This window comes from Meles meles, chromosome 10 (assembly GCF_922984935.1).
Source record: "Meles meles chromosome 10, mMelMel3.1 paternal haplotype, whole genome shotgun sequence".
Taxonomy (NCBI): Eukaryota; Metazoa; Chordata; class Mammalia; order Carnivora; family Mustelidae; genus Meles; species Meles meles.
The window spans coordinates 67,003,967-67,019,094 of NC_060075.1; the positions used below are offsets into that span (position 1 = coordinate 67,003,967).

At 39.4% G+C, this 15,128-nt stretch overlaps 1 protein-coding gene across 1 annotated transcript in view; it reads right to left on the bottom strand.

The window, feature by feature from the left end:
* The window catches only part of GLCCI1 (glucocorticoid induced 1), a 103,057-nt gene extending 88,259 nt beyond the window's left edge, over window positions 1–14,798 (bottom strand). The window contains exons 1-2 of the mRNA XM_046020256.1: window positions 14,138–14,798; window positions 13,368–14,051 (exon numbers count right to left, since the gene is read on the bottom strand). Coding sequence (XP_045876212.1) covers window positions 13,368–14,051; window positions 14,138–14,798 — 1,345 coding nt within the window. The remainder of the gene's footprint in view (window positions 1–13,367; window positions 14,052–14,137) is intronic.
* Between the last annotated feature and the right edge of the window lie 330 nt (window positions 14,799–15,128).

A 15,128-nucleotide genomic window follows, 5' to 3' on the forward strand; every position in this document is an offset into this window, starting at 1 on the left:
ACACAAGAAGGCACATCCCAAAAGTTCAGAATACCGAGAGGGTATTTGCTTACATATGTGAACAGAAAGTGTCAATGATGTAATCCTAGGCCAACTATAGCAGAACATTATACATCCATGTAGGGATACAACTTAGACCTAAATATAACAGAATGAAGGTCTCCTAGGCTTCATCCAGCCAAAGAAAAACACATATAAACAGAGTATTTAGTATTCAACAAATACCAAAAAGCTCAACTTAAACTTTTCTAAGTTTAAGGAACATAATAATTCACATGTGAAGCCCAAGGCTTAGAGAAAATAGTGGGTTAAAATCTTGGCAGATTTTAAATGAATTGACTTTGCTGAGAAATATGACTGTGAGCACATCAACTGTACCTAGAATACATATTCCGTAAGGGTCACAGGTCCTCAGATATAATAGGGATTCAAGCAATATTTACTGCGTAAAAAAGGGAGGAATTCCATTAGTTTTACTCACCAACATATTGCCAACAACCAGTACAGTAACTGAAACATTTCTTGAATGAATGAACAGTTATCGTGGAAATTACATTAAAGCTACATTAACCTTTGGCCATATGTTAACCAAAAAGCCAAAGAGTAAGCAAATGTGACTGAGTAGAGTTTTTTGTTTTGTTTTTTTAATAATGGGTCACTCTGGCATGTAAAGGATTTTAAAATGTTTTTTAAGCTATCTGACCAAAATATTGCAGAATATTGTAGGTTTTTCAAAAAAAATCTTATTTCTGAGCACAGTCTAACTCCCACATCTAGAAACTAATGAAACTGCATTTAGCAATGTTTGCCAACCTCTATTTAGGAAATGTTAGACATTTAGTTTAACTTACAGCTGATTCTTTTCACAGCAATTTATCAGATTGTTGCCAAAAATAGTTTAGAAGAAAATGACACTGTCACAGAACCCTCAAAGATATTGTAAATATATTTTATTTACAGACTACAAGCTCAAATATAAACAAATCTTTATTTCACTTTGATCTTTTTGTACCTTCATGGAAAGATCACTTCACAGATATACATGAGAATAGCAAAGTTTTTTATGGCTAGACCTGACGTAACCCTGAGCAACTAAGCCCTGCCAGTTTTTATTATCATCTAAGATAGAAATATTACTTCACTGACTCAACTTACAAATTGATGTATTTAACTGGGAAAGTTAATTACAGAAGAAATATCATGAAAAACTCCATCCATCACACAGGCTCTATACAACACTTTCAATATCACAATAATAAAAATATCATTTCTAATGTTACTTATGAAAGGACTCATGTTCCACATTTGCTATTAAAGAGAGCTTACAATAAGTACAAATGACACACAAAAAAATCACCATTTACTATTTAAATTGAGCTCAGAATATCTTTTCTGGATTACATCAGCAAATCCAGAAAAAGCGAAAGAGCCCAGGCAGTTATAAATTGAGAAGATAGTGCACCTTGTTGTTTTGCCATGAAAGTGATATATAAAAAGGTACTATTTTGAATGTTGCTAAAATACCAAAGGAGGGCAAGGGTAAAGAATCATGTTAGGGATGAATGGAGCCTTATGATGCTTTATTAGACATGTAAAGTTTAAACTGTCAAATAAGAAAATACAAAAGACCTTACTCTATCCAGATTTTGAGAATTCAAACAAAAGGCAGTTTTTAAAAAAATGGAAATCTAAATTCTGCTTTAACAAAGTGATAGATCCTTTAAGGACCAAGAGAAAGGCTTACTAATGGCATGTTAAGGTTTTGAAATGCTAGGACATTCTTATATACATACCTGAGGCCTGAATCATTGGGAATATTTGGAACTATTTTAAGTTCTGTGGACCCTAGAGTCTAGTCCCATTTAGCTTTCTCTTCACCCAACCCTCTAATGCTATTTTTGGCTTCTCTATGACTTAACTGTATAAGCAATGGGATAACCCATTATGCATTCTTTCCTGTCCCATAATGAACTGGGTTCCGAAAGCAACTTTCAGTTAACTTGAAGTTGGGACTTAAAGAGTTATATGGGCTTTCTGGGCCCCAGATGCATGCTGCCTGACCTTGGGCAATTACTTAACTTGTCAGGATGTCATTTCCTCATCTGTGAAGAGAAGTTATAAAAGTATTCTACACTAGGTTTCAGTGAAGACTAGTGGTTGACATAAAAGCACAATAAATGATCATTTTACTAAGGATTATCTAGTCTACACAACAACCATCAAACCAATATCATACTGTCATAAAAACAGACACATAGACCAATGGAACAGAATAGAGAGCCCAGAAACAAACTCAAAGATGTATTATGGTCAACTAATTTTTGACAAGGGTGCCAAGAACACACAACAGGAAGACACAGGACAATCTCTTCAATAAATGGTGTTGGAAAAATTGGATATCCACATGCCAAAAATGAAACTGGACGATCTTCTTACACCATATGAAAAATTAACTCAAAATGGATTAAAGCTTTAAAAATAAGACCCAAAGCTGTAAGCCTCATAGGAGAAAATATAGGGGAAAATCTCCTTAATATCAGTTTTAGCAATGACATTTTGGATATACACCAAAAGCAAAGCAACAAAAGCAAAAATAAATAAGTTGGACTACATCAAACTAAAAAGCTACTGCACAGCAAAGGGGAAAAAAATCAATAAATTAAAAAGGCAAGCTATGGAATAGGAGAAAATATCTGTAAACCATACATTTGATAAGGAGTTAATATCTTAAATATATAAGGAACGTTTACAAATCAACAGCAAAAAAAAAATTTTTTTTAATGGGCAAAAGAGTTGAATAGACATTTTTCCAAAGAAGACATATAATAGCCAACAGATACATGAAAAGATGCTCAACACCACTAATCATCAGGGAAATGCAAATTAAAACCACAATGAGATACCACCTCACACCTGCTAGAATGGCTATTATCAAAAGATAAGACATAAAAAATTGGCAAGGATGTGGAGAAAAGGTAACAAGAGTATGCCATCGTTGGGAATTTAAATTGGTAGGAACAGAAAACAATATATCTATGTAGAAAACCTGAAAGACTCCACCAAGAAAATGTTAGAACTGATATATGAATTTAGCAAAGTGGCAGGATGTAAAATCAATGTACAGAAATCTGTTGCATTTCCATATACCAATAATGAAGCAGCAGAAAGAAAAAGGATTGATCCCATTTACAATTGCACCAAAAATAAACCTAACTAAACAGGTGAAAGATCTGTATGCTGAAAACAATAGAAGACTTATTAAAGAATTCAAAGAAGACACAAAGAAATGGAAAAACATTCCATGCTCATGGATTGGAAAAACAAATATTGTTAAGAGGTCTATACTACCCAAAGCAATCTACAAGTTCAATGCAATCCCTATCAAAATAACATCAACATTTTTTATGGAACTAGAACAAACAATTCTAAAATTTGTATGGAACTAGAAAAGACCCTGAATAGCCAAAGTAACGTTGACAAAGAAAACCAAAAATGGAGACGTCACAATTCCAGACTTCAAGCTGCATCACAAAGTTGTAATCGCCAAGACAGTATGATATTGGCACAAAAACAGACACATAGATCTATAGAACAGAATAGAGAGCCTAGAAATGGACCCATGACTATTCTTTGACAAAGCAGGAAAGAATATCCAATGGAAAAGACAGTCTCTTCAACAAATGGTGTTGGGAAAATTGGACAGCCACATGCAGAATAATGGAACTGGACTACTTTCTAACACCACACACAGAAACAAATCCAAAATGGATGAAAGACCTAAATGTGAGATAGGAAACCATCAAAATCTTTGAGAACACAGACAGCAACCTCTGTGACTCATCTACAGCAACTTCTTACTAGACATGTCACCAGAGAAAAGGGAAACAAAAGCAAAATGAACTATTGGGACTTCATCAAGATAAAAAGCTTCTGCAACAAAACCAAAAGGTAACTGATGGAATGGGAGTATGCAATGATATACCTGATAAAGGGCTAGTATCCAAAATCTAAAAAAGTCATCAAAACTCAACACCCAAAATATAATCCAGTTAAGAAATGGGCAGAAGGCATAAACAGACATCTACCAAAGATGACATACAGATGTCTAACAGACACATGAAAAAATGCTCAACATCACTCATCATCAGGAAAATACAAATCAAAACCACAATGAGATACAACCTCAGATACACCTGTCAGAATGGCTAAAATTAACAAGTCAGGAAACAACAGATGTTGGCAAGGATGTGGAGGAAGGAGAACCCTCTTACACTGTTGGTGAGAATGCAAATTGGTGCAGCCCCTCTGGAAAAGTGTGGAGGTTCCTCAAAAAATTTCAAGTAGAACTACCCTATGACCCAGCAATTGCACACTAGCTATTTATCCAAAGGATGAAAAAATACTCATTGAACGGGGCACAGGCACCTCACTGTTTATAGCAGCATTATCAACAACAGCCATAGTATGGAAAGCTCAAACGTCCATCTGCTGATGAATGGATAAAGAAGATGTGGTATGTGTGTGTCTGTGTGGAATGGAATGGAGTATTAAAAAGAATCAAAAGAATGAGCCTTCGAAAAGAATGAAATCTTGCCATCTGGAATGATGTAGATGGAATCAAGAGTGTATTACGCTATGAGAAGTCAGTCAGTCGGATAAAGACAAATACTGTATGATTTCACTCATCTGTGGAATTTAGGAAACCAAACAGATTAACATAAGGGAAGGGAAGGAAAAATAAAATAAAAACAGAGAGGGAGGCAAACCATAAGAGAAAAAGACAGAAAACTGAGGTTTGCTGGAGGGGAGAGGAATCGGGGGGGGGGTGTGTTGAAAGGTGATGGGCATTAAAGAGGGCACTTGTGATGAGCACTAGGTGTTACAAGTAAGTGATGAGTCACTAGATTCTACTCCTAAAAACTATTACTACACTATGTGTTAACTAATCTGAATTTAAATAAAATCTTGGAGGAAAAAAATAGTATAGAGGTTCCTCAGAACACTGAATATAGAACTATCATATGATCCAGCAATCCTCCTTCTGGGTATATACATCCAAAGGAAATGAAATCAGTATCTTAAAGAGATATCTGCGCTCCCACATTCATTACATTATTCACAATAGTCAAGATACAAAATAACATAAATGTTCATTGATGGAGGAATGGATAAAGAAAATGTCACACACACACACACACACACACACAAATATTAGACAGCATTAAAAAAAAAAAAAAAAAAGGAAATCCTGCCATTGGCAACACAGATGAACCTGCAAATAAACAAGATAAACCAGACATGGAAAAACACTGTATGATCTCACTTTCATGTGAGAATCTAAAAAAGTCAAATTTATAGAAGCAGAGAGTACAGAGGTAGTTTCCAGGGTCTTGCAGGTGACAAAAATGGGAATATACAGGTCAAGGGTACAAACTTTCAATCATAAGATGACCAAAATCTGGGTGAATAATAATGAATCCTACATAGCACGGTGACTCTAGTTAATTAATACTGTATTGTATACTTGAAATCTGCCAAGAGTAGATCTTAAATGTTCTCATCATACACCAAAACAAAATGTGATGGATGTATTAATAGTTTGACTGTGGTAATCATTTCACAGTGAATATATAGAAACATCATCATACTATACCCTTTAAATATATACAATTTTTATTTCTCAGTCATACCTCAGTAAAGCTAGCGGAGAATACTTAAAAAAACTATCTAGTTAATAACCTTACTTTTCCTTTCTGAATTTTTTCTCTACCTAACCAAAATCTTAAAAACCCCACCTCTCATTTTATTTTTTAAAGATTTTATTTATTTATTCATGACACAGAGAGAGAAAGAGAGAGAGAGAAGGCAGCTCCCTGCTGAGCAGAAAGCCCAATGTGGGGCTCGATCCTAGGACCCTGTGATCATGACCTGAGCCAAAGGCAGATGCTTAAACGACTGAGGCACCCAGACACCCATCGCCCAAACTCTCACTTTAAAGACAGAGAAAATACGATGCCAAAAATCTGTGACTTGCTATAAGTCAAACGTTAAAACTGGAAATAGAACCCAAGTCTCTTAACTCCAAATTTATTATCTTCCAGTATACCTTTGTTTCTGAGACTCTTACAGTACCATTTAGAAAATAATTTGGCCTTTAATGTGACAATTCTGGAGAAAAGAGCTAAGTTATGCTATTAAGGAATAACATAGCCACACATTGCTTCATTCCACCTTCATCAGAAAAAAGACAATTCTGGGGCGCCTGGGTGGTTCAGTCAGTTAAACAACTAACTCTTGATTTAATCTCAGGTTCATGGAACTTAGCCCTACATTGGACTGCAGGCTAGGCATGGAACCTGTTTAAGATTCTCTCTCTCAGGGCACCTGGGTAGCTCAGTGGGTTAAGCCGCTGCCTTCGGCTCAGGTCATGATCTCAGGGTCCTGGGATCGAGCCCCGCGTCGGGCTCTCTGCTGAGCAGGGAGCCTGCTTCCTCCTCTCTCTCTGCCTGCCTCTCTGCCTACTTGTGATCTCTCTCTTTCAAATAAATAAATAAAATCTTTAAAAAAAAGATTCTCTTTCTCCCTCTTTTAAAGAAAAGAAGAAAAAAAAAAAAGACAATCCCAAAAGCGAATTTATAGAATTAGTTACAGGGCAACTCTAGTTGTCAGTCAGTACTCAATCTTATATTCAATGCTATCTATAATAATTATTTTGTTACGTATGTAAGTATTATAAAGCTAAATAAGCCACAAAGAGTTCACTTACATCTTGTTTGTTCTGCTTAAGAAAGTAAGTGCATGATACCTTTAGAAAATGTTTCATTCAGTAACTTAATTTTTAGTGATGTCAAAGTTAAAATTAGCTTTATGAACTATTCACAAAAGTTCTTCCTGTGGTTATACTAGCTAAATAAGTAGGTGGTATGTATTTGATCTTTACTAATACTAGGCAGCGAGTTCTAGTAGTTTATGAAACATTCAGATGTTTAGTAGATTTCTTAATTCTAACGACCTGTAAGACACTTTTGGACACTGACTTTGCCACACAATAATGGGTTTCACTAGATTCTTTCACTCATCCCTATTTTTGGTGAGCCATCATTAAGGTGCACCATGGTGGCACTTCATTAAGCTACAAACATTCACAGTTCAAACCCACAAATTGCAGTGTTAACTTGTTAGCTCTTGGGAGGGCTGAATTAACCTAGTACCAGTTGCTGAGACAATCACTTAAGATCAGTCTCTGCTTAGTGATTCCTGAAGCATTCATTAGTTTAGCACCATGTGTAACTAATTTTAACATTCGTGGAGAAAAGTACTTCTCACTATGTTCAAGGACAGAACAAGTTCTAGATGGGAGGAGGGCAGAAACAGTCAAGTTCATATCCCTGATCCCTCAAGGAGGAGGATTTCTCACTTTCTTGCCCTCTCACACACACTTAAACTTTTCTTTAAGAACAAATGGAGAAATGTGACCAATCCATATATATTCTATTCCAGTTACATTCACCATCCTGTGTCTTACATGTTTAGACGTTCTGAAAATGTTAAAGCATATCTCAGCAGTGTAATAGTGCTGTGAAAACAGAAAACCTACTCTTTAGTAATTCTTTTAGCGCAGAAATCACAGCTGGTCACCAAGATCAGAGTCTTTCTGAGTTAGGAGCAATGGGAGAGTCTTGTGGAATAAACACTAGATGTAGAATCAGAAGATTTGCACTTCAAATGCACTTTCTTGATAATTGAACATATACATTGCCTAGTTACAAAAAGCACTAAAATTCTTTCTTCCTTTCTACCTACAACCAGAGACACAACGTAATATAGGGGAAGTTACTCAGGTATTCATGAACTTACCTCCTCCTGTTATTTGTCTCAATAGCATTCATTTGAAGTAAACAACTCTGCTTAAAGGTATCTGCCATGTATGGCCTTATTAAACAGAAATATCTAGAGAAGTATTTTTCTCTATAATTGTTCATAATGCAAGTAAAATCCTTACTTTCTTCAGAATTACTACTAATCTGTTTTGCAGAATAAGCAGAGATCTTATTGTTTTGGAATCAGCTGGATGATAGGTGGAATCATGGTCAGTTTAAGGGCCCAGGGAAGGGCAGAGGTAACCTCTGGCTCTGCCATCAGTCCCTTCAGCTCTCCATATTAACAGTTGAGTAGTATTCTCTCTTACCTCCACTTTTGGCAAACCCAGTTAAAAGACTCAGTCTCAAGTTCAACCTCTTGTTAAAATACAAGTATAAAGGACAGAAACAGCATCTGTGGTTTGGTTTCCTATCATTTAGTAACAAAATTAGACATTGAAGACCAAAGGCAACAGCCCCAGACGCAGGTGCTGGGGAAAAGCCTGTCTTGGTGGTAGTGTCCAGCAATTTTAAGCACTGGAGAAAAGACTGAACTAAAACTAAGGATATCATGGCCATCAGGATATAATCTTTGGCAGACTATTAGCGACATGTGAAAGCTTTGATAAAACAGGTTTCTAGAAATTTGTTTAAATTTCAGCCTTAAGAGAAACCTTCTACTAGCCATTTATTGGACATTACCATTTATCTCCATTGTTATTCATTGCCATGGACCCCATTTATTTGTTTTCTTATTCACATTTAGTTTGCATTTTCACAAATAAAATAAAGACCACAAGGATGTCATTACCCTTCAGCATTTCCCAATGCATAATTCCTAATTTGCACTAAATCCTTGAAGAAATGTACACTGCAGTGAATGACATGTCCTTCTGTAAAAAGTACTGTAAATAATGAAATAATTTTTAGCTCAATATATACACACAAAATTATACATAGAGTTAAACTGAGCAAGGTGCTTTTATATATCTTAGGTGTATGATATTCAATATGCTTAATGCTCCTTATTTGAGGGGAATATAATCTTTGAACGTAAGACAGCAGTTTAAGAACAGATAACTTCTATAATTTCACTTATTAAGTGAACCTTAAATTTTATGCACCATAATTGATGGAAAAAGCTAAAATAATCAAAGCTGCTGATAATACTTAGTGTATCTCAAAGGCCTAAAACCTTTCCCCATAACCAGTATTTGAAACCTGTCGTTTTAGGGGGGGGAAAAAAAAACAAACCACAACTTTTAACTATTTTTACTCAAGTATAGGAAAGCTTTGAAACAAGTTCCTCTAAGCACTCTAAGAAAATTTTAATTTTAAAAGAGGGGGCCATGAGAAGGGCTTAATTTCTACAAATACCAGCCTGAGAGGTAACTTTGTATGAAGAGAATGTCTGAGTATTTCTAAAAAGTAAGGAGGAAAAAAAGTAATTAAAAACGCTGCATTCCACAAACTGAGCATAGCATAAAAATAATTCAAAAAGGAAAATTTAATGAAAAGATTAAAAAACTGAAAGCAAGTCAATTGATTAAAATACAAAGACACACATTTCATGAAGTCATTCAACATTACATGCTGGCTGGCTTTGTATTTTCTTTTAAAATATAATCATAACTTCTTAATGCATTAAACAATAAAGCTCTCAATAATAATCATGAAAAAACTCTAATCAAATTTCACTCTAGAGTTAGTAATCTGCTAGCATATAGGCCTGAATAAATGTTACGTTAAACCAGGAATGAACACATGTTATTTTCCATAACAGGAGCCATATAAATTACAAGCTCTCCCATGTTTTTTTAGCTAGATTTGGCACACTTAAGAATAAGCAGTATTCTCCATCCAGAGTACTCGAATGCAACTGATTGTATACCTTTTAGAATTTATAATTCATCCTAATGCTCAATCTTTACAAAAACCACAACAGGATCTGCAATTGCTACTTACTGTCTTATCCTGCACAGTAAAATGTGAGCATTTGTTATGTTTCTAAATCCATTGGTTTTGCTGTGAGGTTTCAGAAAGAAGCAACTTTATTTTCTTTTGGTTATTACTCATGATTTTAGCTTACAGATTATTATTTTTAACACTAACATCCTGCTATATTCTCATTTGAGTTCTATTTATCTCAAAGGTAGACTTTATGTATTACCATTACAAAAAAATAACTATTTGCATAATACTTTATGATTTTACATCTATTACAAACACATCACAGGGAGCCTGAGGATGCATTCAGCAGCTTGTCATTCACCACTTCAAGACCCTTCAGAACCAAACAAGGGGGAGGGTGACATTTTGCTAATGGCAGAAGTAAAGAAATGAATATAAATAACAAACCTTGAAGTTTCAAAAATACAAAAGAAATTTTTAAAATACAAACAAAAATATGATCCACATGCATAAACAAGATAGTTTTAATTTGTAAAAGTCCAGGTAAAGATGCATCTTCTGTTATGATACCCTTTTAAATGATCTAAAGCTGGTACTATAAAAATTAATTGCCATCTTGTTCAATTTTATAAATTACTATATTAAAATTTGATTGCATCTCTTTACACAACCCAGCTTTTCCTCAGCTTTGTGAAATAATCTGAGTATCGTTTCTTTATTACAGACTTAACCTTATAAATACGCATATTAAGAATGTTTAAGAGAGAAATAATAATGATCCAACATGTTTAGAAATCATGTTGTTTCATAATTCCTTCTCCGTAAAACAATCATGAAGAAAGAGTTTAAGCCTTCTGTATTTCCTTCCATAACCACCAGTCCAGATAAAAATATATATATATTGAATGCTCAGTTATGTCCCTTCCAGTCTAAATGCTCATAGCACTTGAAGCTTTTTGTAAACAATATGCCTCTATACTACATACCTATCCCTTGAACCACCATCTACTTAAATTAACATTTTTAAATGTAGTTTCAAAAGCAGCATAACACCATCTTAAACACACACACACACACACACACACACACAGAGGACTGTGCAGAAAAAGGAGGAGGTGGAGAGCAAGAAATGGAGCACGTTGTTGTTTTTCATTCATGCAGTATAGTGATGTCAGTGTCTGCAGCAGCGGCGGCGGCAGGAGCCTTGACCTGTGGAGGCTAAAATCCACTGAAGTCAGAACCTTGCAGAATTCAAAAGAAACTGAGTAGATAATGTTCCAAAAATTGTTCAACTGTTCACAGTATGGATTTTAAATGGCTAACTAATCAGAATAGATTAGTTGCACAGTTTTAATTTGGGTAGTAGAGAGGAGCAAGGCGGGATGTGGAGAAGTAACATAAAGGTAATATAATCGGGGAACTGGGGGGCTAAAGAGCCTTCATTCAAAATCCCTTAGATATAAGAAACTGACAAAACACCTGGTGTTAAAAACAGCAGAAAAGCCCCTTCTGTTCCCAATACAAGCTCTCTGGTGATGCAAATCTGTCTGCTACGCGACCAGACTCAGAGAATGTTTTCGTCATGATTACATTAAAATTGCATTAAACTCAGATATGCCACACTACAACAAAGGGGACAGTTTAAGCCTGATCACGAATTTCATTAAAACTACTTTATGATGGACCATGTAATTCTTAAGCAATTAAGGCTTTTGAAGGGATGCAGAAAAACAAGTTGTACTATGATGTGTTGTAAGATGTTAATGTTTATCAACAAAAGGGGAGGAGGCACTAGATGGCCATTATATTGTTGCAGCAACTACTCTTACTCTGCCCCCAAAACCTTCTGTACACAATCAGTCTGAAATGGTTATTTTATGGCTGTTAAATTAGTCCCTAAAAGAAAATCCCAAAACTCAATCTAAGCACTGTTGAAGTTAAATCACTCAAAAATTTCGCTAACTGCAGCCTTCTATTCGTTCTTTTACCTCTCTTTTCATATAGCTCCAGAAAATGTGCAAGGGAGCTGCATATGGCATTAATCTGCTAGAAAATGGTGGCCTTTTCTATAAAATAACAGCCAAAGATGTGTGTTCAGTTGTGGTCATTATTAGGGCGATCACGTTGTTTTCATTCATTCATTCAGGATTTGCTGGAGGATGTCAGTTTCTGCAGCAGCTGGCTTGACCTGGGGGAGGAGTGGGGGAGCAAATTCCTCCTGGTGCATACAGATTACAGGAGGTGTTTCTTGGTGCTCATGTACACATACCACTGCACTACATCCTACTCTGCCACACCATCAAGTGGTCTGAAAACAAGTGCCTTAGCAACATGCTAATTACCAGCCAGAAATATTAAGAAGAAGAAGAAAAAAAAAAAAAACCCAAACTGCAATCCATCATAACATAATCACTTTCTCCAAGTCTAAGTCTTTCATTAAAAAGCTCCATTAAAGAAAAAAAAAATTCCACATACCACATCAACGTACAGAGCTCCACAGTATTTCCCTTCCAAGCAGAGAGTTTTCCACTCGGTATGATCAGTTGTCTCCACAATGCTGCTGCAGCAGCAGCAGCAGCAGCAGCAGCAGCATCTGTAGCTCTAGCCTGGTATCTAATTATATTAGCTACTCCACTCTCCCTTATGAGCTTTAAGCCCCTGTTTTGGCTAATCTTCCTTTTCTCCCCCAGGACCCAACTAGATCATGCACTGTGTCCCCAGACATAAACAAAACCAAACCAAAACACAAAACATTAAGGGAAGCCGACAGCATCCACTAGCTTACCATTACCTTTGACACCTAACAAAAAAGAAACTTGAGATCCTTTAACAGCTCAGCTGAACTGTTAAGTGTACTTAAAAATGGAAGGAAAGAGTGAGCACACTCCACAAATAGGTCTTTAGAAATTTACCATGAAAATCTTGAGTTGGGTATAAATGATTTCCAATGAAGTACTGCTCTGATACGTATGACTATATAAAGTAGAAAAAACAGGGAGACCCCAAAAACAAAAAAACCCAAACAACAAAAAAACCCAAAACACCACCAAAACACTACACTTCAATTGCATATCCAAAACTGTCTCCTCTACACAGCCAACATATCCTTATGATATCCTTATATCAAAACTAATGCCATCACCCTTCCAAAAATGAAAATATATATATATTCCAGGGGTCACAGACACGTTAGGAACTTTGTAGGAAAGCACAAAGAGGCTGTAGCTTACAACCACCACCTTATCTGCTGCCAGAGTTTGTGTGCGTGTATTTTTAAGTGTTTCGCCCAGCTCCTCCTTCCCCCGCTACCAACAGCAAACACATGAGTGAGCTAATCAGCTCAAACTGAAAAACCTTTCGATGCAGGCGTGTGATGGAAGATAAAATCTGAGGGGCGGCATGTGGGTCAAATAAAAGTTGCTTTGCAGTTCGCTCCTCCAAGCCCCGCAGCGACCGCAGGGAGGTGAGATTCCCAAAGCCACTTTCACACCTTCGGTAATGCACTAGCAAAGAGAAGCCCGGAGAGGCTGAAGTTTCCACGGAGGGAACCGTCGGGGAAGACGCAGCCCGGGAGGACGGAAGGGTTGGACTCGCTACCTCTGCACACAGGCGAGCCGGGGCTCCGTCTCTCAGGTGAGTTGCTCCTCCGGTGGTTCTCGGGGGACCGTCTCGGGCGGCCCTTGGCCCGCGGCGCCTGCTCGGTCGGGGCCGCGGCCGGCGGCAGCGTCGGGCTGGGTGGGCTGGGGCCGCGGGCCGCGCCGGGCCCCGGGAGGTTGCCCAGCGAGGCGGCGGCGGCGGCGGGTGGGCGCGTGGGACTGTGCTGGCTGCCCCGCAGAAGCTGGTAGGGCACGGTGGCGCGGATGGGCTGCAGCAGCCGGCCGGCTCCCGCAGCCGGGGCGCAACCCACGCCGCCGGCGCCCGCACCGTTCCCGCTGCCGGCGGAGGGGGCGGCGGGCGGGGAGCCCGCGGCGCTGCGCCGCATCCTCTGCGGCGGGGGATGAGGGGTCTGAGAGGAACTGGAGGAGGAGGCAGTGGACATGGTGGCTCCGAGGGCCCGGGACGACGCCGGCCGACACGGAGGCTCAGAGCCGGAGGCGCGCGAGCGTGTGGGAGCCGGCGCGATAGTGCGTGCGAGTGTGTAAGGGGGAGGGGCGGGGGTATCGGGGAGGAGGAGGAGTCTCTCGGCTCCCCCTTCCCAACGCGCACCCCCGCCGCCTCGGCGAAGGGGGGAGGGGAAGGCTGAGAAAACAAACGCCCAACGGCCCCAACCGCCGGGCCGGGCTCGGTGTGGCGGTCACGGCCGGGGCCGCAAGGAGCCCGGAGACGCCGCCGCCCCGGGCATCGCGCTGACAGGGGAGAGGGGCAACAGTCCGGATCACGCAGCCTCGGGGGCCGCTCGCTGCCTCGCGGGGCTGAACGCGCGGGATCGCCCGGCAACTGCTGGGAGGGCCCGGACCCCTGCTTCTGCGGATCGAGACCGGAGGAAAGGGCCTCGATGTGTTTGGCTCTCCGCGGATCCCGCGCCACCGCAAACACCGCCGCCGCCGCCTCCACCAGTTCCTCACTCCAAATGGCAACTGATTCCCCACCCGCACCCCGCCCCCGGCACCGCCTCCCGGCGCTCGGACCCGGCAGCTGTCGCAACGAGCATTCCCATTGGCTCCTCCGCTCTCCATCAGAACTCGAGTGATTGGTTGTGGAGTAGGAGTGAGAGGAGCACTTACCAATGACAGTGGTGCATGCTACTTTGGAGGCTGGGCGTGAGGGAGTGGAAGAGTGAAGCGGGGACTGGCTCTGCGCGCTTGGGAGAGGCGTGAGAGTTGACAGCCTTTGAGGTGAGAGCGAGAGTTTGATTGGGCTGCCCTCGGAAAGTGGGTTCGTGAGTGTCCTGCGCGTGCCCCAACACCCAAAGACACACGCACACCCGGGTAAGCCAGTTGCGAGGGCTCCCCCGTCCTGCACCGGTTGTACAACTTGAGATAAACGACGCTTAAGGCTAACTTTACTTTGCAAGTACACCTGTTCCATTGGGACGTTCTAGAGTTAGAACCAGAAGAATCCACCCCTTCCCCTCTAACTTTGGTAATGTGAGCTTTTGTGGCAAAAGACTAATTGATCAAAAGAATTTCAGGGCATCAAAAGCAAAGTCTAGAAGCTGGATTGAACAACAGGTCAATATTTTAATAAAAGTTTGTCCTTAGGTTTGTAGTTATGCAGTGAAAAGAGAATAAAATCTTTAGTTTCAAGACAGTAAGCGAATTGCAAGGGTTAATAAGGAATTGTACATCATTACACCATCAGTTAGATGTATTAATGGAGGACACCCTGTTGCCTTTCCCCAGAAACAGATGGTCTCTT